The sequence below is a fragment of the Saccoglossus kowalevskii genome, chromosome 17, assembly GCF_978046115.1.
Source record: "Saccoglossus kowalevskii chromosome 17, keSacKowa6.1, whole genome shotgun sequence".
In the NCBI taxonomy this organism is placed as follows: domain Eukaryota; kingdom Metazoa; phylum Hemichordata; class Enteropneusta; family Harrimaniidae; genus Saccoglossus; species Saccoglossus kowalevskii.
This window is the reverse complement of record NC_140657.1, coordinates 31,004,117-31,031,000: the sequence shown is the minus strand read 5'-3', so window position 1 is coordinate 31,031,000 and position 26,884 is coordinate 31,004,117. Positions and strand designations below refer to the sequence as shown.

Here is a 26,884-nt window from a genome sequence, read left to right as displayed (position 1 = left end):
TAGTATTATAGTATAGCCTTTTGAATCTCAGCCATATACACGAGCTCCCCCCCCCCCCCCCCATCATGCTGAAGGATTTAGGATTGAAATCCCTCGTTCCTCGTCAAACATTCTATATTGGTGAAACGTTCAATGGGTTTCCATATTTTTGGTTTTGGATCCATCTCCATAATAAATAATTATTAAAAAGTGAATGCCCAGTATTTTCGACCTCAGACATCTGTGAATTATTCAGCATATGTATCAGGTTTCTCACCAACCAGGAAGTTGTCTGTGTGTTGTGTAGTAGGGTGTGAGTCAGAGTTGTTAATGATATTGACCAAGCAACACAGATGGTTGGTGTGCTCTGTTTCCCAGCTATTCCAATATATCGAATGGAGATTATCACAGAACTCTAATTTAAAAATTGTTTTCAGACAACTTTCAGACTGACAGGATTTCCAACAACTCAGATTATGGAAAAATAGTATATCCTTGAAAAGTATTAACGGTATTAAAAATCTAATTACGTGTCTCTCATTATGTACACACATGTGCAGAAAAATCATTTTAATTTTTATAGATATTTATATTTATAGATACCCCTGATATGTTTTTTTGGTGTCAAGTTCACACTGACTTAGTGTTGCATGTGGGCTGCCACCAGTTCTTTGTATATGCAATACTGACACAATGTACACAGATTGGATTTCATACAATATTTTGTAAAATGTTTTACTGGTAATATTATCTTTTAAAATGTATCACAATCAGTGTATATGTGGTATTAGTCAAGGGAGTAGCTTCAATCCCTGGTATTGTACCATTGAATCATGGTACATTATGGTGACATTTAAGCATTTGTTTGTTAACATGCATTCAACCCATCTTAATCCAACACTATATAAATATCCCAAAACAAATACAAATTTTGTGGAAATTTATACATGTAGTCTTGTATACAAGAGGAAATGAGATCAAACAAATTAAATAAGATGCATAAGGTGCATTATTTTTATACATGCATGTCACAGCTTTTTTCCCAAAGATTTGTCTGTCAGAATTTTAGAATTACAGAAATATTAGCCTTAGCTGTTTGGAAAATGCAATTAACGGTACATTTGTTATCACTGTAAATTTACAAGATTTATTTATTGTTGTTGCAAATATATTCACATTCTCCCATTCTTTTAGTCACAAACATTTTAATTGACTTTCTGTCCATCTACGCTAATTTTCCAAAATTCTCTTGCCCATCCTTCAGTTTTTAAATGGAGAGCCTCTTAAGGAAGAAGTTAATATGTTCACATTTTCAGTACTGAAAAATTCAATATTATAAATATTGATTGTTTTAAAAATTGTCACCATGTTCATGTCAATATATCCTTTTTTTATTACTATATACACAATATCATTAATAATATATATTATCATACATGTATATCTGACACCCAAATCAATGGAATCTAGACATAAGTGTCACGTTCACGTCACATTTGTACATGTTTCTCTGTTTACAACATACAAAACAAATATAATTATGTCACTGAGTGCATGTGATGACACCGGCATGCTTTTCGCTGGCATTTTGTGTTTCTATATCACAATAAATTATTATTACAAAGAGGAAAAGTTGGATAATAATGAGAATATCATGGGAATATGCACTCTATTTGCTCTATTCAAAGTGCATCTGTTAGATTATTAAAATATGACTGCTTACATAATCACATGTGCTGCTAATATGGTATGTGTGTTCCATAGTGAAATATCCAGGTACGCTGCAGTGTACATGTAAATTCACCTTTTCCACAATCAAACGTTGGAATACTTTTGCTAGTCCATTATTATGCAATTGTTTTTTCATCAATTTTTGCACAGTGTATTTGATTTGCCAAATGATAATAAATAATGATCGATTCTTTCTCGCAGTATAATTAATCAAAGATTAATTATTTAAAGTATATTTTCTGACTGAATATTGACTGTGAATTGACTATGTACTGTATACGAGTGTACCCGGTATCTGTTTATTTTTGACGGACAAAGTTTTACAAATTTCCTGAGTCAAGCCAAAATTGTGGCACATTTCATTGATATATTTAAAGACATATGTTCACAGTATTTTTCACATGAAAATTATTGCATATTATTGTGTGTTCTTAATAGTAGAAATACTTAAAGTGCCTGTGCAATGCCCACCCCCACGTTTCCCATTTTAGATCTGTGTCCCACTGAAATGGGCAGTTATTGATTTTTTTGCGGAAAATGATTACTCATATCCAAGTAAATTTGGGATATTTCTCGTGTTGTAGCCACGCCCATCTATCCTGAAACGGTCGACTGTTTCCGGATTTCCGACTCTCGCCGAAAGTGCGCCACCAAATGCCAAAATGTGAGAGGAAGTCATACCCCTGAGCCGTAATAACACTGGTCATTCAGTATACTTTTAAACGATATACATTTTTCAGTCGGCGTTTTTTTTTCTTTTTATTTTGTATATTTTCATTTTTTTTTGAGAGAGAGAGTTTTTAGATGTTGTGTTGTGGGCAGTTGCAGTGAAACGTATAGTCATAGTGTAAGTATTCACACGTTTCTAATCGATCCGAAGGTGCGACATCAGTGGACGAAAGCCACTTGACCTCAGATTCCATTTTTTTGGAAAAACTGTCCTCGTCCATGAAAAAAACAACTAGGTTTAAAGAGAAACGCCGACAACATAAACCTGGCGCAACACTTTTGAAAGAAATAGATTCCGGACCATCACCGAGGCGGATTTCAGAAGAGAGAGAGATGTCCGGCAAGTGTTTCAAATGAGTTGACTTTTTTTGCGATCCTGATTATCGTTTTATAGAGACCATTTAGTCCCTGTTAAGTAAAAGGTAGCAATAATTTTGACAGTGACACGAAAACGAAGCGTCGGAGAAACAGGAAATTACACAGCCCTTACACACTGCTAATTGTTTTCATTTTCGAAGGCTAAAAGTTTCTGAATTGTTTGGTGATTGGTGTTGAATGTCGAATTTTTTTTTACATCCATGCTTGCAGCTTGATCTGCGTAATAATTTATGAAATAAGAATCCCGGCTTGGTCAATGTGTTCCCACCAAATAAAGTTTTAATATGATGTTATAATTATGACAATCATGCCATGCATCACGCTAACTCAAATCCACTCTGAATTTATCTGTATGCGTGTCGATCTCGATTATTTTTGTTATCCAATTAAACGCCGCTTTTAACGCACTTGCCCTCGTCGTGACCCGACGCGTTCACCTATTTCAACAAAATTTCAATTTATTTCCACGCGGCTGTCATTTATCTAGTAACTGTGATTTGTCGTTTTTTTAATTATTTTATAGTGATCACTATAGTCTAATGTTTAGAATGTCAAAATATGTTTTCTTTTATTTTAATTTTGAAAGTTTTACTCAGACGATCAATGAAATAAAACAGTGTAGTGACGTGCCTAGTAACCTGCTAAATAACGAGATAATTCCGGCGTCAAATTCTATTTTGTCCAGCGACAGTGTACAAACATGCGCCGCTGACGATCACGGTGACCAGCTACACCAGAACGGACATATTTCGCATCTAACTCAACCCCATGCAACAAAAATTGATACTATGTGTTCATTATGGTCCATCCCTCCTCGACGAACAAGTACATAAGTGAAAATTTAGTCAAAGACGAGAAAACTGCAGAAAAAATTTGCTTTATTTACACGTATCGGCAATGCAAGCTGCCATGCGACTTCCCCTTCTGACGTCACAAGGGGAATTTCTGTATGCAAATAAGAAGCTAATGAGGAGCCTTGTTTTAAAATACACAAAAATAAAGTTGCCGTAGATTGAGTTTAAAACACATTTTTTCACTTAAAAAAATAATTCATGCTTAGAAACAAATTATTTTCTCAGAGTATGAACAACTCTGATTATATTTTAACTCAACTAACTTTACTTTTCAAAAATACTTATATATATAGTAGACGTGATTATTGGTGAGCTGTTGCTGTAAAGATTTTTGTTTTTATTTTGGCCAGCCCAAAAAATAAAATGTTGTTGAAGGTAATGTAATATAGAAACAGTAAAAAACAGTTTTTTTTGGTTAAAAAAAAGATTCTTTGCTTCTTGAATTTTATCAAAAATAAAATAACTTTCATTCTCCGCCCTTTATATTCACTCGAAAATTTACTGAGCAATTTTTCCTGGGGTCTGTCCTAATTTTTTTAGTCATCAAATTGACCTAAGATGGCTGAAATTGGTAGACCATGGAAGTGGCAATGAAGTTAAAAAAATAAAATAAGTAGTGTTTGGAGGAATATCAACCTTTTTTCTGAAAAGGAGACTCTTCTGTCTTGTTCAAAGTAGATAAAAATCTGCCTGAAAAAATGTTGTTTCCATTGATATGGAACAGTAGAATCCATAAGTAGCAGTGTAAGTGTTCTGAATAAGCTTGAGCATAATATGCAAATGAGTTTGTGATGTCATTTGTTCTGCATATTGATTAGATATTTAAATAAGTTACTGGCTGTTTGTGATGTCACAAGTTCTGCATATAATTAGAACAGTTCAGTGTGCAAATGGAATATGCAAATGACACTTGGTGTTTGTGACATCACAGAAGTTCCGCATATTTATTAGTTTGTGTTTGGAATCTTGTCTCCATGCAAACAAAGTGCATAACTTTCCTAATCTTGCATCAGGATGGATTATAACAGGATTGCTAAGTCAATGTAGGTTATTTTTGATATTTTTTTTTTATCTCAAAGCTGTTTTTGCTTTTGGTTGTTGATTTTAGGAGTTCTGTATTTGTTCTAAGAAGTTTTTGGTTGGTTTGAAAACTTTGAATCAAATTTTCAGAAGTTCATGTCAATGTTTTTGTATGGTTGCTTTGCATTGTGTTTGTATTCTTGATTTTATGCTATGCAGCAATTCGCTTACATTTATGTAGTAAAAACTTGATTCATTTGCATATTCATATATTTATGAATATATTTACCTATTTCTTGGTGCCTCTAATAAATATTTCTTATGTTGTTAAAGCGAGGGAGTCGTCACCTGCGCATGCAACAGACGGCCATAGCATGTCGTTGTTTACAAACGTCTACCCATGAGCCTTTGCATTGTTAGCGTGCTTTGTTATCGTCGCTTGGGACGGTTTAATTACACGTATGACATGTTTCACATTATTTTCAAGTGTAGAATGATTTCTAGTAAACATCTATCATACTTATTTTTTACAATTTCAGTAAATAGTTTAACCAAACAAACAAGAGGAGTTAATAAATAAATATTTCCTTGTCTTCACAATTTTTATTAAAGTGTTACGATATTTTAATTTTGCCTTTAAAAACTTATTAAACTAGAGAAATAAATCAAAATAGATGCAGGCATATTTGCTAACTTGTTTTGTATGTTAAAAACTACTGATAGTCAAAGGAAATATATATTTTAATGATTATCTATTGTGTTTAAATTTATATTGAATACAAGTATGACATATACATTTGTAGGTTTCTGGTCATCAGTTCTATATTTTTTTATATTATTCCAAAAAAAAAACAAATGAAAAAGTCCATTTTCATGAAATATAAAATCACTGTTTTTAAATTAAAATAAAAAGATGTTCACCAGCGTTGATCTTTAGAAAATAAATTTATTTGAAATTTGTTTCTAGTCCTTAACCATACCTTGCAATTATCTCATATTTGTTATTTTATTTTACCTTCAGTGAAAATATCAGCAGACTTCCTCCGGTGAGAATCGACCATAGTCGGTCCACTCACGGGATGGACTTCACTGATCGACTCGAAGGACCGCCAAGTAAGTTATATCACATACGAGTGTTATTATATGTTGTGAACATATCCAATATTTCATTTTCAAATTTCTGTGTACTTGAACTTGCAATTTATACATTTTTATATCACTGATTAATACTGGAAATCAAATATTTACGTGCAAATTGGTGATGACCATTTATCGGAGAATAGTTGGAGGAACATTTTAGTGATTGTAACAATACTTACTACAGACCAATTTCGCTGATTCTGTTCTAAACTTTTCGGATTTCGGCATTCCCAAGATGTATTCTTGGAAGGAAAAGATGTATAATAATAAGGTTATTCTGAGAATCCCTCAAAGTATGCACTCAGACAGTACGCTGCGCTTCGGTTGATGCTCCATCTATACTGTCTTTGTGCATACTTTGAGGTATCCTCGTAATAACCTCATATTACTTGAAACATGATATTAATAATAACTTATTTTATTTGCAGTGATACAGAACATGAGTTCAGGTCGTATGTCTCCCATCATGCCTCGTACCATGGGGGACTATCAGGAGGTAAGTAGTTTTCATTAATTTGTTAGATTAATGCTCTCAGATGTTAATACAAAATTAAAGTGTCTGATAGTAATTTTCGCCCCAAGGAAGCCATAGAATGCTCCATTTTAACTTAGAATTATCAAAAACTCCACACCTTCGTAGGGAGAACCCTATCTCCCCCACTTGGTGGCTCCACTGAATTGCAGCGTTCCCTCTTGCAGTTTTTTTTTTTTAGAAAAAAACCTGGAACCTATATTGAATACAATGTGGGTCAATGACTGTAATGACTATATTACCAAGCATTCTATACTACTGTACATTCATTTACAATTTACGAAATTTAACATTTCATATATTATAAATGCTGAAGTACTTGCACCATGTAAATTTGTCATAGAGAAGCCACAGTCATGTCACTTTTGTCGATTTCTTTATTTTCACCACGAAAAGAAAAGCCTGCTGCATTATCAAACCTGTAATGTGTAAAATATAAATAATGATTTTTTACTTGCAGCGTGTGGATAAGCTAAAGCGCGAAAACTTTGCACTCAAGATCCGAATATACTTCATGGAAGAAAAACTAGAGAAGGATAGAGATATCACAGATGAAGAACGTGGGGTAAGTTACTGCTTCATGTTCACATTCAGGAATTACTTTGTCCCTACCCAAGAATAATATTGAAAACGGCTTCTATACTCTCTGTTTACATGCTCAACAAATAATGTGGTATTGATTGTTACCACCTTGCATATACATTGTATGTATTACATAGTGTTGATGTGTGACAATAACAACATGCACTAAAAATGCAAAGACTCATGACACTTATTTGTAAACATCAACAACATGCTATGGCCTTAAACTATGAAATGTACAAAATATCAATAGAGTAACTACATGTACCATCATTTGAAAACATCATAAATCATTCGTAATTCACACATTGATTACTACTGCTACTTTCAAACAAGTGTTTAAAACAACATTAAATGGAAACCGTCCACGCCAAATATGTTTGAGTATGAAGTTTTGGATGTTTGATATTCCAAGAGTGGGGTTTCAATATAACATGTAACAACCACTCGTAAATACTTTTTCTTTCATCATCAAAGCATTCTTTTGGAAACAAACGAGTAAAAGCAAGACGTTCAGAAGCTAATGAGGTACAAAATCATTGAAAAGATAAATAGTTCCCTTATCTTGGGTGATCCCACTGGGTCAAGAGTTAACCCTTACCTTTTCATGTAACTGGATAGTTTTTTAGGGTGTTATGAGTGCTCTTGTCGACTGTCGTATTTGGTGAAAGAGAAAAGTAACAATAGATACTGTATTGGCACATCTTAAACAAATGGAAATAATCATTTATTGTATAGCAGACATTTAAATGCAACTTATTTTGACTATAGACACACCTGTCATTTTAAAGTTTATGTGCTACTAAAAGAGTCAATACAATTTTGTGTTTGTTTATTGCTAGACCATCTACACTGCGATACTGTGACCATAACACTTTCTAGTGTTCTCTCTAAGCAACAAGCTATCACTGAGCTAGTTGGTGATGTCACTGAGCTAGTTGGTGATGTCACTGAGCTAGTTGGTGATGTCACTGAGCTAGTTGGTGATGTCACTGAGCTAGTTGGTGATGTCACTGAGCTAGTTGGTGATGTCACTGAGCTAGTTGGTGATGTCACTGAGCTAGTTTGTGATGTCACTGAGCTAATTTGTGATGTCACTGAGCTAATTTGTGATGTCACTGAGCTAGTTGGTGATGTCACTGAGCTAGTTGGTGATGTCACTGAGCTAGTTGGTGATGTCACTAAGCTAGTTGGTGATGTCACTGAGCTAGTTGGTGATGTCACTGAGCAAATAAATAAAGCTTAGAAAGAACACCCCCAATATCTTCCCAACATGTCTGTTTTAATACAAGACTATTGCATGTTATATAGTCCATATAAATGTACCTCACTAACCCCTTGAAAAAAATCACTGTGGCAGAAATATTCAATATTCAAGTATGTTGATTTGAGTACTGTATATGTACCGGTAGTTGCATTATAACAACTGTTTTAGTTCTTTCTTGACTCTGGACACTAAGTACTGAAAATCATACCTCAATAAAACATGTGTCAGTGTTTGCTCAGCAATCAAATCACAAATGTTGATGAAGCTACTTGACCCTTGCTTTGGACAAATTGGGTTGACCTCATTCTTTTTTGATATGGGTCATTCCACAACAACAGACGTAAGTTTGAAAATAGTGCAACTACAAAATTCTAATCACAGTTAATAAAATAATGATTCTGAATTCATTTTTATTTTTCATCAATTTAACTGAAAAAGTTGTAAACAATATGTAGTGTTGCGATTGAACTTAGCCTCATTTGCATTGGCTATTTTATATTCTCTAACAGTGTGTTACAATAGAGTGAAAAGAGCAACAAATGCTCATTTGCATAATAAGGTAGCTCCCTGCCTCCGTACAATGAGGCATTATTATCCTTCCATCATTGTGTAGTGGGGACTGAACCATAGTTAGTGATTTCACATTTTGATGTTCCAATCTTTGGGTGAGTTGATTTCTATGTTTCTCATGCTGAATTAATGATAACTCTTTCTCACGAACAAATTATTTTTGATTTCTGATCTATGTTTTTAATGAATTTGATCACTTTTGGGAATAAGACTGTTCTACAAATCACTGTTTTTCTGTTATCAAAAATATACACAGATTTCAGATCTTAAAATCTACTGATAGTTCATTTCCATCCCTTAAAAGCCAAGCTAAATCTGTACAATATATGTTCATTAAATGTGTGTCCCTCGTGGCTGCATTGATTTCTGACGTCCCCAACACCTGTTACATGTCCAACCAACACTGTGTCACATCATGTCAGTTGTTTGAACAAAAATGACGACTGGAAGCAAACATATTAAAAATGTTTTTATTGATTCGATTGAGCGCTGGAATGTCATCATTTTACAGGTATTTGTAGCTTTTATCTTGTTGCCTATTTCCTAAAAATCTGTGACGGAATCCAAAATATTTGTACTTGTGTGTCTACCATTTTATACTGCTGTGCATTTATCACTTACTGATTAGTGTATTCAATTCAGTCAAATCTGCCGTTAGTCATATCCAATTATTTATTTTCACATACTAAAGTTCTGATGTCATACATATAGCAATATTGGGATTCTGATACTATTATGTGAAATATTTGATTTTTGGAATTTGCATGAATGGTTGAAAATGTGCACTAAATGATCAAATTACAATGATCTCCATAGCATCTAAATGTTGGCGACCATTTTGGCTCCCGACAGTTGATTGATTGTTCAAATTAGAACAATGTTTCCTTGCACAATCATTCTCTGTAATCCTCCCAATACATCAATAAAGCTATATAAATGATTTCAGAGTGTAACATTATGTATGTCAGGATATATAATATTACTGAGGGTTTTCTCTATAGATTATATATTATTCTAATGATACATACTTGTAGTATGGTGGTGGGTTTGTAAACTGCAGTAATATCAAACTATAGATTTTTAATGAATATTAATTTTATGCTAATTAATATGCTACATTTTCTTGCAGTTAATATTTTATATTTATTTTCCAGATAATTGATTTGAAAATTGAGATTGAAAATTTGAAGCAGGACCTTGAAGAACGAAATAAACTTCTTACAAAAGCACAGTATGTATTTTAATTTTTTTGTAAAATAAAGGTTGAATCCGAAGAATCTTGTAATAATGACACGTATGGATATAATCCATGTAAAGTGATGATTTCAGTACATTACATGTATATGGTGAGCTTTGAACATTTGTGTTTATTTGATTTGCAGTACTGCCATCCAATGTCTTACCAATGAAAAGGAAACCATGACAACCCATTTCAGGGATGATCTTAGGGTAGAGAACCAGATGGAGATAAGCAAATTCAAAGCTCAAGCTGAGCTCGCTGAAGAGGTGAGGTTATTTTTTTTTTTTCAAATTATATCACCAAATATTGATCACATTCAACTCCATGGGGCAACGGTTACCCATTACAATTTTAAAATCCACAAAATAATATAATTTACAGTGGTCCTGACCACTATCTCATTATTTGTTTTCCTTGTAACATTCCTAGTTGTGATTGACTGATGACTCTATTGTCTTTTGTAACAACATCAGTTAAATATGAAAGAGAGTGTAAAAAAAAAGAGAAAACATCGTCGTGTGTTCGTTGAGCATCTGCACCAATTGTTGGATTTTTCTTTACATATTAAGATTCTGGTTATTTTCCTACTATAGATAATAACTAAATTTGCACACGTTTTAATTTTCTTGTATATTTCAAATAAATTGTATCTCTTGTGAAAATGGTTGCGTCCAGTAGCTGCAGCTTTTTACAAAGTATCAAAGTCATAAGAAACAATAACAGTATTGTTCATTTCAAGGGAAATCAATAGAGACATAGAGCAGGGCTTGAAATTCAGAGGCCGTGGAAGCAAATGCCTCGTTGCTCAATCTGAATGCATTGATGCCCTTCAGTAATTTCTGCACAATTTCAATCAGCCCAAGGTATTTTTAAAAATCTTGGCCTTCAAAATGGATGTCCTTAGAATACCAAAATTCTTGCCCTAAATTTCATGAGTTTCTTACTTCTGTCACCTGATCAACACTATAAGATACAAGTAACCTGTAGAATGCTGTGTGGGTAATATTTTTATATTGATTTTTGTTGCATTTGCAGCAAATAGTTACCAAACAATGAGAAATCTATAGGATTGAATATACCCCACAGCTGGCTTCACATGCATTGTTCATAGTTCATATGGTGCTTACACCAGGATTTAATTACAGCACCTAGGCGGTATGTGGTTACAGCTAGCCTTAATGTTCGAGTAATCGCAAGAAATTGACATGACAATAGAAATTCATTAAAGACTGCCACTCCCATGCAATTAACAGCGAGTGAAATTCCTGGGATTGAAACATATATTTTGAAGTCACTGGTGTAGGCAACGAATAACTGCAAGTTGACATAAAGACGAGGTAGTTTATTTAATCAGTGGTCAACTAGAGGCTGAAATTATAATTAATTTGTTTATTTCAATTTCTCCTGACGTCAAATAGAATACACTGGTGAAACACGGTAGTAACTGTGGGTGAAAGGATGTTTTGGGGTGTAGTTTACATTGTATATAGAGTGGTAGGGTCGGGTGTAATGTGTTCATTTCCAACTATTATGAAGTCACGTAGAATTTCACTTAATTTATTTTTTCTGACATGTTTTCAAGCATTACATGTGAATCCAATTTTCACTGCGCTGTGTCTCAATAGAGTATGGGGGAAATGGCATATTCACTGGAATTTATTTCAGGGGAAAAATGTTTTCAGTGATAATGAAGTATTATGACAGATACCCTCCCCGTGGCTTTCATTGCGTATGGAAGTTATTTTCACGAGTGATGCGGTGTATCCTGCTGCCGTACTTTCACGAGCGAAGCCACGGGGAGGGTGTGGGGTTCTGTTATTATACACATGTCCCATATTTGATTATTTCATATTAAAAAAAGAACGTGCAACAAACCGGGATAGAAATTTAGATCGGGGAACCCAATTGCCCATTAATATGCTCCAAGACAGTGCTGCGACCTAGCAACGCTTGTCAGTGTAGAACGCGTGTCGCTGTACGTGTGAAAATAAAATAATCAGACGTCTAATTTAAGTCATTGTCCGAATAAATAACTCGTGGATGTTTAAGCGCGGTGGTCGTAGCGCAGCGCGTGTTCGAATTTCATGTAAATAAACAATGTATTTTACACGCGTTGTATACGTCGCTATGAGTCCCATATCGAACAGGACGCGACACGACGACTGTCGCCCTTTAGTTGGGACCACGACAGAACCAGAACTTAAACTGGGCGACTACGATACACGGTTGATGTTGAAGTTAAAAGTTCCTCCACAGATCTGTGCATTGGCAAACATGCCGTGCAACTGCAGTACTCCACTGACGGAATGACTTTCGTTGAAATCGGTCGTCGCTGACTCGTGAGCTGCACACTACAACCTCGTTTGTGATGTTGCTTGCTTGTCGTGGATGGACTGAGTCTTGGTTACCGGTTAAATTTTGCTAATTTGGCGTTGGTAATCTTTATTTGGAACTGAGTAACGCCGCAACGTCGCCAACAGAAACCTCATGGTATATCGATGTTGATGGTTGCGGCTCCATATTAATCGGAGATTTCACTGCGGGTCCAGGCAGCGGGTGGATCTTCCGAGAGCCCTTCAAGATTTATAAAACTCAGATTCCAGGTGGTCAACAAACATTAAGTTCTCCCAATCCTAGTATTCTATGTGATGTACATCTAACATGCCAAAAATGCTGGTGAGCGATTTGAACCTGACAAAAATACTTGAAATAGATACCAGGAAGGGGAGGGGGGTAAAAGAAAAGTTATATAACATTTTATTATTTAATAATTTATTAAAATACATAAGTTTGTCCAACTCCCTGTGATACAACACCTCAGACATAGCTCATTGTACTCGGCTTGAGTGTGGGCAAAAAGTTACTATTTGAATTTTTGATATCTGTTTTCATTAATGAGAAAGTTGACCCCGAAGTTAGAGTAACTGTTCAGCAGGAATGGCTTTTTAACTCTTCTGTGATTTTTTTTTGGCTTGGCTGATTTTGTCACGGTTCATACTTGACAGGCAGGTCGTACCATCACTAATTGGAAAAACAATCCTGACCCACCGCTACCATGGCAACAGCCAAAGTCTTGTAATAGCAGTGCCCAAATGATCATGCCTTTTATTGTGGCTACGTTGCGCACTGGTAAGAGATCACCGGCGCCGACATTGTTACCACTGTCAACGGAATCCCAACGCAGCTTTGAACTTTGAATAAAATGTAAATGCTGCCTCCAATCTAGAAAATACTATCGCAAAACGGTTGGAAATAATACATTTAACGGCTGAATACGTCCTAACAATAAAATAAAGTGACTTCTAATGACTGCCATGTTATTTTGCGAACCTCGTATAAGGTGCCCGGTTTTAGTTATAAACAGACGCTAGCTTCACGTTCATGTCCCTTCCATGATAACAGCCGAAAACATATTGCTTGTTTTTTACCGGTTTTCATTGGCAACCGAAGTATTTTTATTTTGTAAACAAATTTTCGTCTGCTATTTTTATTCAGTTCAAATCGTTCAGCAACATTTTTGGCATATTAGGTGTACATCACATGGAATACTACGATTGAGAGAACTTGATGTATGTTGACTGATTTTTATCATAGTACGAAGTACCAGGAAGTTACTCAGTTCCAAATAAAGATTACCAACGTCAAATGAGCAACATTTGACTGGTAATCAAGATTCATGTAATCCATGGCTAACAAGCAACATCACAAGCGAAGTTGTAGCATGCAGTACCAGTAAGTCATCCCGTCAGTGCAGTACTGCAGTAACACGGCATGTTTGCCATCAGCATTGTATTCAAACGAATCACGTGGTGTGCCGTTCTCGTTCAAACCCGGGATTCGATCAATAGGGGAGTCCCATTAAAAAAACACATTGCAAATCATGCAAGTTCAACATTTTCAAACCAATATACTAAAACAGAAATGCTCAGAGATGCAAATGAAGGATAGATATTACTTTTCACTATACACATCTCTGTTGATACTATCCCTCACATATTCTACTCCCAATTACTCCTGCGTAAAATGGACTAGCCTCTTCATGTTGACATTCAGACTAAAATCACGTGACAGGCTGTTAAAATTGGCTGTTGTATACTCTTTCGCCGGTCTGGAAAAGGTGTTTAATTAACTCACATTCAAGCAACAATGCAGATTTCCCAGTGGGAGTCAGACTATTCGACTCTGCCACTAAAAAAATAGGGGTGTTTTCAGCAAAAAAACGAATAACCCTGGAATACACACAATATACTGAATTTCGGAACAAATCGTGCATTACTTACAGCAGCAGAATACCACAGAAATATCAGACGAAACATGAAAACACTATATATTGTATTTCAGCTTGAACCCTCTATATTGCAATTCAAGGAATTAACCCCATATGTGCATCCATTTCCCACCTTGGTATCACCCACCCCTGAAAACAAACTCTTAATACCACGCTGAAGCGTTTGGTAATAAATTTACTTATTTGCTTCTTGATTTCAGCAACAAAATATAGTTCTATTTTTAGCTTCACAGAAGTTCCACATCTTTTATGTTTGTTTTCAGGAGGCGGAACTGTTGCGTCAAAAACTTGATGAAGCACAGGAGGAGCTTGGACAGGCAAATAAGAAAATTGCGGAGTACGAGAAAAAGCTTGGATCAAGTAAAGAAGAGAGAACCATGCTTCAGGAAATGCAGAAAGGCACTATTGTGGAAAAAGATCGGTAAGCTGTCAGTAATCTTATCTCTTAGTTCTATAGATATTGAGGATCAAAAGTACAGAAGTATGATTTTTACTTTTTTATGAATTTAAAAAGAAAATTATTAGCACTGTTTTGTACATACACCATTCACTCGTAATAATTAAATTGTGATTCCTCTATTACAGAATAATAGCTCAGTTGAATGACGCTTTGAAAACTAAAAATCAACTGATTGATCAAATGAACATAGAGAGAACGGAATCCAATAATCAAGTCATCGCCTTGCAGGAAGACATCTGTCAGCTGAAAGAAGCAGCTTCTCAGAAGGAGATGGAAGTCCAGGTAAAACAAATTTTAGGGTTAAAAAGGTGCAACACAATGTCGTTGCTAAATTGTTCCTATTTTTATGCATTTTTTTCTATAATTCCTATCTTAATTATCTACCAAATAGACATAATTTCCCATTGCTGACAGGTTTTGATGGGAATTTATTCAGTTTTTTTTTATGTTGGTGCTCAAAGGTTTAGTAACATGGCTCACTACATTGTTTTTGAAAAGCAGTTTTAATGCAGTTGACTGCCTATAGGCTGTCAAACATTTGTTTTCGGTGCCCTGAGAATACCAAAGTTCTAGCCCAAAATTAGCGAGTTCATGAGTTTCTTATTTTTGTCACCTGCTCATATAGACTCTCTCACTCGTTTTCATTTCGAGTGTGTGCACGTCTAAATATAGTGGTGTTGTTCGATGCTATTGTTAGTAAATATACATGTATGTGTTCATGTTAATAAAACATGGTTAACGTTATCGCTGCAGATCGCATGCTTATTGCTGTTCATTAAGTGTTAGAACAAATAAAAAATAATGCGTTTCTTGTAACCAGATCTTGCCTAGATTTTTCAGGCTGACCCTCTATCTTTTTATGGAAAATAGGCACCTGTACCATTCAGCTCTACTTGAAGTTCTTTATTTTTGAACCAAAATGTCAACCTGAACATGCAAGATGTGGTATCTTATTGAGAAATACTTTCATAAAACAGTATGGGCCAAGCAGTCCTACGGAATAATGAAAATTTAAAATCAATAATTAACTTCATGAAATAAAAAGTTATTCCTACCTACCCTAATTTTGTTTTCAATGTTACCAGAAACACACTTAATTTTATTTGGCCTCATTTGTTATCAGACATGGGCATGCTGGTCGGCAAAAATGTAAATAAATGACATCACAGTGATGTAATAGTGACATAATTGTGATTGTTTTAGACACTGCAAGAAATCATTGACACTGAGAAGGATATTGAACGAGAGCAAACTGAACATCAAATTCAAAATTTGAAGCAAGAGTATGTGGGTCATAAAAGACTCATGGAAGAGGAGGCTAAAACTCTCCGTTCATTGGTTGAAGATAAGGACAGTCAGCTTAAGGTATGTGTATTGCATCAAGGGATTGATGTGTGGTTGGGGTATAAGGTAGATATACTAATTTGTCTTTTGTTGTGTCAGTGTGATTTTTGTCTACAATGGGTACTTCAAGAACGGATTTTTTTGTTTCACCATTGTCAATGTGTTAGCTTTAGTGATGTATGTGTACAGTAGCCAGCCATGAATCACATGTTTTATACCTTTGTATATTCCAGAATCTTGATAAGGCCTTGGTTGATGCACAGAGTAACCTCAAGGTGAGTCTCAGTTTAATCAATTCTTGTCTGTAAATAGAATGATTACCTAATCACAAATAAAGATGAAAATGTACCAAATAGCATTCCTGTCAAGATTGAGAATAAATGTTGTAGCCTTGAGTAGCAGCCCCAATAAATAAATACAAAATAGTGTATTAAAAGCGGTAGTTGGTAAATCTGTGAGGTACCATCTCCTGTCCAACATGTACACTATGAAATATTGATATTGTTGATGGCAATAAGAAATTAAGTACAGAATATTAATTCATGCTAGTTGCTTAAATTAAGTTTGTAAACAATAGATACTGAGTTAGGGGGCTTTGTTCATGCATGGGATAAGAACCTCCAGTTCTCATATAATATGAACTGTGTGAAAAGGTCAGGGCAGAATATCAACTTTTAATATTTAATCATTTTTATACATTGTTTAATGTTAAAAACATTTGTATTTCATTGCTTGTTCTGGCAGTGATGTTTCAACTTTAATAACTATTGAAATTAGTCAGATGTTTGGGTCAATGAACCTCTATTGGTAGCTCGGCTTCTAAATTCCTTTCCCCATTTTTAGGAATTAGAGAATGAGATGACTTGGAGAGATCAGGAAATCAAGAACCATGAGACAAATGCTTTGAAGAGAGACAAAGCCATCAAAGGGCTTGCTGAAATGTTGCAGAAAAAGGAGAAAGAGGTAAGGAAATATACATATTGCAGCCTCCATCTTTATCTTATATCTGTGTAAACCAAAATAATTATTTATAAACTTGTAATGTACATCTTCGCAGTAGCTTCTAAACATCACATAGAAGTTAATCTATTGTTTGTTTTTCAATGATTGTGCAGGTAAAACAACTTTGTGATCAAGTTGAAGAACAAGAGAAGACAATAAAAGAAACAAAAGAAGCCATGCATAATGCTGAACTCTATAGATGTCAGGTATGCTAACATTGTTATCTCTTACTTATGAGACGCTGCTCAAAATTACCTTCTATACTACATCTACTTCATTAAACAAATGGTATTCTGAAAGACTGCTATACTTCTTTATTAAGATGTAGTGAAATTTTGTTGATGACAAATCGTTCACAAGTTCCTGTCGTATGTGTTCTGACTTTCTCTTACTTCAACACTCACTGTCTGGTATTCCCAAAATAGCTATAGTTAGTGGACAAAAGTTCATTGACTTCATAAAAATATTATGAATTGTTTGCGAATAACCTGGCTTGAGGTAACTAGCAATCTAAATGGTTTTGCTCAACAAAAATGTAGAATTACTGATATTTAGCATTAACGTTGCCCCTATGACGTATCAAGATGGCTTCTTTGTATTTTTGAAATAGACTGTCTGTTGAGACTCATTGAGGTGGCTGGTCTGACACTGACACCAATCAATGACTCTTTCTAAATTCTCTCTTCCAGGGTGCGGAGGAACAACAAATGATGATAAGTAAAAAAGAAGATAATATTCTGAATTTAAAATCTCAACTTCATGAACGCGAACTTGAATGTGAGGTATGTTGTATGTTACATTGATAGAACCATCTCTAACCTTGCTTTGGGCTGTACCATTATTGCATAAGGTGGTTATGGTTAAGTTAAAATGCAAGGAGGCAAATTTTCCCCTACTTTTTATTTTGCTTTTGGGCTGTACCAGTGTTGGAGTAGTGTTTAGGTATGTATGCTTTGCTATTGAAATGCATGCTGGGTATTTACATGACACCTAACTGCGTACATTGTTCCAAATTTTGTTGATTCTAGTTTGACCCGAACTATGCTAGAGTTGAACCAACTCGTTTGGAAGACACCGTAAGTGGCAATCGATAATAACGATCAGGCTCTGGTGACGGGAAAAATAGTTGAGTTCTGTTGAGTGCTCAGATAAAACAAAAAACAAACTCGTATTCATGGTTAGTGGTTATTTTAACCAAACTAAAAACATAAAAGTAGTAGCCAGGAATTGCCACTTTCAAACTAACATTTTGCTTTTTATAAACAGAGGCTTCAAAAATCACTTGCTCGTAAGCAAACCGAGGTTGATGGTCTGAAGCAAGGAAAAGATCTGGCGGAGTTTGTGGCCAGTGACACTCTGAAGAACAAGGAGGAAGCTATTAAGGTGAGACAGCGCCCTCTAAAGGCAAATAACATAAATATTTAAACTTTTTTTTTTTTCTTGGTGACATTTGCTTATGTTGATATTGTAAAGATTTGTTTTTATTTACTTTATTTTAATTTTTCTCTCGTTTTTTATTATTATTTTGTGAACATGTGATGTATGTGTATGGATGCCTATTTGTTGCACAGAGCTATGAACGTAAGGTGTGCAGAAATGTGTTAGTGATTACACATTTAGGTAAAAAGCTTAGCAGTGCCAAGAACAGTGTTACGGTAAATATAAGGGCTTAGTTAGTTAGTATATTAAACTGATAGTCAGTAATTGTATCTAAACATGCGTCTTATTTTAGTCATCTAAAATATAGCAAGTTAATAATGCAAGTTCATGAACTTGTTACCTCAAAAAAAGTAGTTAATCATTGTATCTGTACCCCAAAAACAGATTTCAAATTTGTTGAGACGAATGTTTTGTGAATTTCTTTAGTCAGAAAAATTTGCAAAATGGTCTTTTAAAGAATGTAACTTTTTGATTGAATCACAAATTGTCACAGTATTTTTATTATTACTTTGGTAACAAGTTTATTAAATTCACAAGTAACATTACTGTAGAATACTTTATTTTTGCTGTTTTCGCTGAAGGGATGATTCAGTGAAAATAAAATCCAGCGAATATACTTTTTTCCCTTATTTCACATTAAACTCATCAAAAATCAGTGAAAATAAAATTCCATAAAAAATGTCCAAAAAGCCTTTTCAGCGAAAATTAATTCCAGCGAAAATAAAATATTCCATAGTATATACACTAAGCAATTCCGTAATATGTATGTATGCTAATGTGAGTTTATTTATTTATTTGTTCATTTATATAGTCTAATCAATACTTTTAATTAAAATTAATTTACTGGTATATACTATTTGTATTTGCTCTATTGGAAGCACATCTCTAACAGAATAAAAATATAAACCAGAATGACATTAGTTATATACTAAATCATTAAAAATGTTACTTATTTTGATCATTAATGTGAGTTCTTATGCTACTATTAGAGCAAATACAGTACTGTAAAATTTTGAAATGTTCAGCACTGATTTCATTGTCAGCAGTAATATATGCAGCCCTGTCTGGTTGTTGACAATAACTGACAGTTTAAATATTCGATCACAAAACTAAAAGGTCAATAAAAAGTGTTTTTGATAATCAATGTTTGTTTAGTTGAGATTTAACTGTCAATTGGTTTGTGTACTTGTGTTATGATTAATTTATGCAGTCTGAAATATCACAGTAGATGTAAATGTAGTTGTACATAATACTTTGAGCTGATGCATCAATGTTCATTATGTATGTATTGTAACAGGAATATACAGGAATTGTGCAAATATATCATAGGCTTTCAAATTTTGACACATCTCCAATTGAAGCTCCAATAAATAAAAATTTGCATTAATTGTTTAATGGATCCTTCATGTTACATTCCTGCTTTGTATGATCTGTAGAAAACATCTCACTGACCCCTGTAAGCATCACAGGAAATTGAACTTTGTACAGTTTCTGAGAAATAATATACCCTACATAATTCTGAAATTGAATTTTAGAAGCCTTTTCTAACATGAGGTGGCCTTGATTGATTACACCAATAAAAATTAAGCTTAATTTGGTGATTAGACATCATAACTTCCAGTGCTCCAATATTTCTGGATTTGTAGCCATACCAACTGATTTTAATCATTTTACATGGCTATCACAATGGTCAGTGGTAGGTTTTCTGCATATAATAAAAAGTGGTAATCATACTTTTTAATTTTTTTTAAAATTTTTTACCATAAGTTATATCTTTGTTCATAAAATGTGGGTACGTGTACTAGGGCAAGTACTGTATTAGAATGTTCTCCATTTATTTTTGTATCATTTGTTGTATATCATACTTTTGAATCAAGTTCTGCAAGCTGCTGTAATCCAAAATAGAGGGAAAACTGAAATCTGCAGTTTGTGCATATTTATATTATCAAATTGTCCCAGAACACAGCAATAAACCTTAGAAGTATCTCTTTCTTGTGAGTAATCAAATCACTGAGTGTATGAATCAATCACTATGCTCTGGAATGTATATGGGGCGTTGAACATGCAGGTCAATCTGGGGTCATGAGGTACACACATTTGCATGCATCATGGCTGGCAAATTAAACCCAGAATGGAGCCATTTTTAACAGGCGATTTGTTGTTACAGGATTTGACAAAACAAGTTGGTGACTTGAAGTATGATTTAAGTGAGCAAAAGATTGGAATAGAGCAGCATTACCAGCAGATTTTACAAGATCACCAAGATCAGATTAGAAATAAAGATAATCTCATTCAAAAGCTACAACAAGGAATTGATGACAAGGATAAAATAATAACTGTAAGTTTTATTAAAATATATATTGATTTGGAACACAGAATTTTTTTTTTTTGATTTACATGATGAAACCAATAACAACATTTCTCACTAAGTTTAGCCAAATACAGAAAGTAAAATATCTGACTGATTTTTGTTTTAGATAAGGGTACATATGTGTCATATTAGTTCTGTTAGAAGTACATTTCCAATAGAAGTACATACAAGCCATGGGTACATATGTGTCATATTAGTTCTGTTAGAAGTACATTTCCAATAGAAGTACATTTCCAATAGAAGTATATACAAGCCATGGGTACATATGTGTCATATTAGTTCTGTTAGAAGTACATTTCCAATAGAAGTACATTTCCAATAGAAGTACATTTCCAATAGAAGTACATATAAGCCATGGGTACATATGTGTCATATTAGTTCTGTTAGAAGTACATTTCCAATAGAAGTACATTTCCAATAGAAGTACATACAAGCCATGGGTACATATGTGTCATATTAGTTATGTTAGAAGTACATTTCCAATAGAAGTACATTTCCAATAGAAGTACATATAAGCCATGGGTACATATGTGTCATATTAGTTCTGTTAGAAGTACATTTCCAATAGAAGTACATTTCCAATAGAAGTACATTTCCAATAGAAGTACATACAAGCCATGGGTACATATGGGCCATATTAGTTCTGTTAGAAGTACATTTCCAATAGAAGTACATTTCCAATAGAAGTACATACAAGCCATGGGTACATATGGGCCATATTAGTTCTGTTAGAAGTACATTTCCAATAGAAGTACATTTCCAATAGAAGTACATTTCCAATAGAAGTACATTTCCAATAGAAGTACATTTCCAATAGAAGTACATATAAGCCATTGGTACATATGTGTCATATTAGTTCTGTTAGAAGTACATTTCCAATAGTAGTACATTTCCAATAGAAGTACATTTCCAATAGAAGTACATTTCCAATAGAAGTACATTTCCAATAGAAGTACATTTCCAATAGAAGTACATATAAGCCATGGGTACATATGTGTCATATTAGTTCTGTTAGAAGTACATTTCCAATAGAAGTACATTTCCAATAGAAGTACATACAAGCCATGGGTACATATGTGTCATATTAGTTCTGTTAGAAGTACATTTCCAATAGAAGTACATACAAGCCATGGGTACATATGTGTCATATTAGTTCTGTTAGAAGTACATTTCCAATAGAAGTACATTTCCAATAGAAGTACATTTCCAATAGTAGTACATTTCCAATAGAAGTACATTTCCAATAGAAGTACATTTCCAATAGAAGTACATACAAGCCATGGGTACATATGTGTCATATTAGTTCTGTGAGAAGTACATTTCCAATAGAAGTACATTTCCAATAAAAGTACATTTCCAATACTTCTAAACTCATAGTTGCTGTCGACATAGGAAGTAAAGTAAGCAAATAACACCGAATAAACGGCAAGGTAAAGACTATGTCTAATTATAGTAAACACGTACTGCGTGCGTGACTCGAACTGGCGCTCGCGTACGGCACCTAATCGCCTAGCTTCACGCCACTACACGTCTTCCCCTCGGCCACCGGGCATCCCCAAAAAAGGATGCTTAATAACCGAGCTTATTACGTGCAGAGAACATGAAACCCGTCCACGCGAAAGGGTATGTGAAAGGGTTTCCTTTTAATATTTGACCATAAAATTAATTAATGTTGCATTAATCGTAAAAATTTTAATTCATCATGTAATTTTTCAAGAATATAGAGATTGTATGATTTCCCAATTACTTTGAAATGTGTTGATTTCTTGTCTTAAATTCAGTTGTAAACATATTCAGATTTTTCTATAAAAAAAAAGAAAACAAAAATTGAATTCTACGAAGCGAGACTTTTCTTTGTTGATACAAGAATGTGAAACAATATTTGCTTTTTTACTTTGTATATATACTTAATAATTTGCATTTAATGAGTGACTATATGACCCAGGATACATAATAGCTTTTAACAGTGTTCTTTGCAATGTAACAAATAGTGTCCAGCTGGTTGTAATCACCCTTAGTTTACCTATTATGAATCTATCATATCCAAATGTATGGCTGCCTCAGTACTTGCATAGTATGGACTGCTCAGCACCAGATATGTACTGTACCACATTGTATAATAATATTGCCGTACAAAAAGGATGTTTTTGTCATCCCTGTAAGGATAACAAGGCCTGCAGTGAAACTGATAGTACAGATGTTGAAGATGATGATTTCAGCCAGTCATGTCAAAACAGTGCTAGATCTGAACTTGAAAAACATAGAAATGTAACCACAACATGTACATATCTCTATAGTTACCAATTTTCTTTTGTTATGACATTGAATTTCTCGTATTTCTTATCCTGTATAATTTTTTTTTCCACAGGAGGTTATGGAGAAACATAAGATTGCACCTGAGGTAAGATTTCAAATTATTCATTTAATTTCTGTTGTTGTATACATGTGCCATGGTCAGATAATTATGCAAAGTGGTATTGAGGTGGCTGCAACAGGTGTTATGAGTGTGTACGAGGTTACATCACATTGAAATTTGCAAAATTAAAATTAAATATCAAAATTGTTTTACATGAGGAATGTTAAAATTGTAATTTTAATTTTTCTGTGTAGAAAAAGCACAACGTTTGAATGTTATTGTTTTTCTATCAGGATTTTATTGGAATGTTCCATTTTGGTATACAGGTGGCATAGCTTTCACGGGGAGAATAACACCACTTGTTGAATTGGAAAGATGAAATAAATCATGAATTGCAGGCAAATTTTTTTGTGTTTAGCTATATGTACATTTTATTTGGAGATTCATGCAGTTTTATATTGTGTAAACAGAAACAGATGTTGTCCCTTATTTTCCCTTATAGCAGACTAATAATTCGAAGGCCCAAAATACATCTAATTTGCATAATACGTATAACTATACATGTATACATCGCCATGGGTTAGTCATGATGTGTCACAAAATGGCATTCCTCGATTTCATGTTCATCTCCATGGATGGAATTGGATAAAACATTCCCAGATATTCAAAAAAGGATTAATTTGTGTGTGTATGTACGTACGTGTGTGGCTGAAATGTCTGTGTCAATCTGGAACGACACGCAGTATTTGACTCGATTCCAATTAGTCATGTTGGTAAGAGTTATTTATAAATTACAGATTGAATCTGTGTACGTTTTAAATTAAAACAATTTTTCAATCATTTTATTATTTATTTGTGAGAAATATTTCTCTATTTATATCTGTTATTAGCGTGTATTCACGTGTATTAAAAATGTTTGGCTTGATTTGAATTTTATTAGTATGATATTTTGTGATGGGGGTTGGCATGTTTATGCAAGTATTTTCAATGTTTGTTTGTTTGTGGAGTCTACCAGCACAATTATAGCAGTGCAATATATGACAGTAGTACATGCATCTTTACGTGTCACAAGTTTTCATGAGACATAAATAGTAACAAATGTATTGGTACCTTGTATTGAACATTTCATGTTTTTTTTAAATTATTCCTTGCAAATTTTCTAAAATTAAGAGCATTCTGGGTACCGTAAAGGGGTTAATTATTCACTGGGTTTTAATTTCGCTTATTTCGCTGACTGGAAAATGCGCTAAATTAAAACCCAGTGAATATTTAAAATTTAGCATAGAACACATTATGTAAATGATAAAACCGTGAATTTAAAACTCACTGAATATGCCTGAAATGGTAAATCAACGAAATTTAAACCCAGTAAAAATTAGTCATTCTACAGTAACTAAAATTTAATAGTTTATTATTTATTATTGCAGCATCATACATGTACAAATGAATTACAGTGGAGATATGCTTTTCAAAATTACTGTTTAAATGCTATAAATTTTCCCGCCAAAATGTTTTTTGAACATTTTGTACATTTTAATGGGGTTTTTTTTCTATTTTTTTTTTTCATTGGCTATACTTGATCTTGAGCAACATTTTCCACATTTTGTGTCTCTTTTTTTTGATGATTTCTTTGTTAATTTTGGACAAAATGGAAATAATTTTTTGGCTGCCTTTGAATAGGATGTAGAAAAAATTACAATGGCTTTCAGTGAAAAGTAGTTGACTTGCATTCAATGGGTTAATAAGGTTTATGCTTTATTATGATTTAGTATATCAACACGCAAATTATTAAAACTTATAAAAATTAGTGGAATAAGTAGATCAATAGAAAAGTGATAAAAACTTTAATATTTATTTCATGGCAATATTTGCACCAATTTATTTTGGCATTTAATATTGATAGTTGAATTTTATTTTGTTTTTCAGAGTCACAAAGCTGTAGGTAAAGACATCATGATTGAAAGTCTCCGTCAGGAACTCAAGAAAAGGGAACGTGATGCAGAAGTAAGTGAATTTCTCATATGTAGTGTTAGAGGGCGCTACATCACAGAAGAATAGAGATCATCTTGGGATAAAAAAACTCACAAAATGAAACTATTGAATTTATTAGAAGTTTAAATCTTTCAACACCAAAGTCAACATTTTTTGTTTTTCACAAAATAACCCAAATAATTTTCATCAATTTCTATAACCAACTAGGAAATACTGGTAGTATATTTAGTTGGACCAAAATATAAAGAAATTTGTAAAAATGTTGAACCAAAATGTTGGTGAGGGATAATTAAGGCATTATGTGAAATGTGGGTTGAATGCAATTCTCTGTTAATAATGTTTGGGTTTTATGTTTATTAATTATGTATACGATTTTTTGTCTTTTTACAGAATGCTATTGATGAAAAGTTTAAAATCATTGAATCTAAAGATGATGAAATCCGTAGTCTAAACATGACTCTGCGGGATCGAGACCGAGATGTTCAACGGGCACTGAGTGAGATCACAATGACAGAAGATAAGAACTTGGTAAGTTAACCCTCTATATACATTTGTATGTCTTACATATGACCCCCAAAAGGTCATACATCCTGAGAGTTTCGGGGGGTATTGTTGTTCTACAACAGCAATAATTTTGATTATATTCAATGACTCTGCTTTTATTTTTTGGTAACAGTAATTGCAAAGTTCTCATTGATAGTGATTTTGTGCTGTCAGAAAGTACCAGGATTTGTGACCCCAGAATGTACCAGGATGTGTGACCCCTGAAAGTACCAGGATGTGTGATCTTGGGTGTCATGCTTAAAGCCTATAGTTCAGACAAAGTTTAAAACTAATGCTTGCAACACTCAGTCACATACTTTCAATAAAACTGTCAAATCATTTCATTTTACTTATATAAATTTCACTATTTTGAGCATTTTGCCTGTATTCTGGAAAACAATGAGTTGTATTGTTATTTTTACATGTTTTAGCAAATGTTGCTCACCAGTCATAATAGCATCAATCATCTGAAACATCTGTGATGGATCTTTTTGTTACCATACTGTAAAATTCTTTATTTCAGCTGGAATTAATTTTCACTGAAAAAGCATTTTGGGTGTTTTGTATGGAATTTATTTTTACTGATTTTTGATGCGTTGAATGTAAAATATAGGAAAAAAAAGTATATTTGCTAGATTGTATTTTTACTGAATAATTACTCCAGCGAAAATTAATTCCAAGCAAAAATAAAGTACTCTACAGTATTTGTTTTCCCAAAAACTTGTTGGATGTACCACATTTTTATGTATTTTTCTATAATTTCCATTTCAATTTTGGACCAAATGGACCAAATTTTCAAAACAAACAATTATGGAGGTTTATTTTGTAAAGGCGACTTGACATTCATTAGCTTTAACAGTAATTTTTTTATTTTGTTACAGCGTTTGGAGAATCAGATTCAAGAATTGAGCACACAGGTTGATGAGTACTCTCGTGCTTTGGATTTACAGCGAACATCATTAGCGGTAATTAATTATTCATCTATTGTAATGTATTTCTGCACAACTTAATAAACATGACATTCAGATATTTATTGTAAAAAAATTAGATTAAATGTAGATCTTGA

General features: G+C 33.7%; 1 protein-coding gene across 2 annotated transcripts in view; it reads left to right on the top strand.

The window, feature by feature from the left end:
* The window catches only part of LOC102809948 (uncharacterized), a 66,249-nt gene that overhangs the window by 20,682 nt on the left and 18,683 nt on the right, over positions 1-26,884 (top strand). Inside the window, exons 2-21 of one of the 2 annotated variants that reach the window (XM_085492325.1) lie at positions 5,713-5,804; positions 6,260-6,327; positions 6,824-6,928; positions 7,423-7,473; positions 9,937-10,013; positions 10,165-10,288; positions 14,574-14,731; positions 14,896-15,052; positions 15,974-16,135; positions 16,348-16,389; positions 16,958-17,077; positions 17,230-17,322; positions 17,806-17,898; positions 18,145-18,192; positions 18,383-18,499; positions 20,724-20,894; positions 23,296-23,328; positions 25,210-25,287; positions 25,666-25,803; positions 26,700-26,783. In XM_085492325.1, the coding sequence (XP_085348451.1) occupies positions 5,713-5,804; positions 6,260-6,327; positions 6,824-6,928; positions 7,423-7,473; positions 9,937-10,013; positions 10,165-10,288; positions 14,574-14,731; positions 14,896-15,052; positions 15,974-16,135; positions 16,348-16,389; positions 16,958-17,077; positions 17,230-17,322; positions 17,806-17,898; positions 18,145-18,192; positions 18,383-18,499; positions 20,724-20,894; positions 23,296-23,328; positions 25,210-25,287; positions 25,666-25,803; positions 26,700-26,783 (2,011 nt within the window). Of the gene's footprint in view, positions 1-5,712; positions 5,805-6,259; positions 6,328-6,823; positions 6,929-7,422; positions 7,474-9,936; positions 10,014-10,164; positions 10,289-14,573; positions 14,732-14,895; positions 15,053-15,973; positions 16,136-16,347; positions 16,390-16,957; positions 17,078-17,229; positions 17,323-17,805; positions 17,899-18,144; positions 18,193-18,382; positions 18,500-20,723; positions 20,895-22,984; positions 23,196-23,295; positions 23,329-25,209; positions 25,288-25,665; positions 25,804-26,699; positions 26,784-26,884 lie in introns of those variants that run through there. The other variant, XM_085492326.1, reaches the window with a different exon arrangement.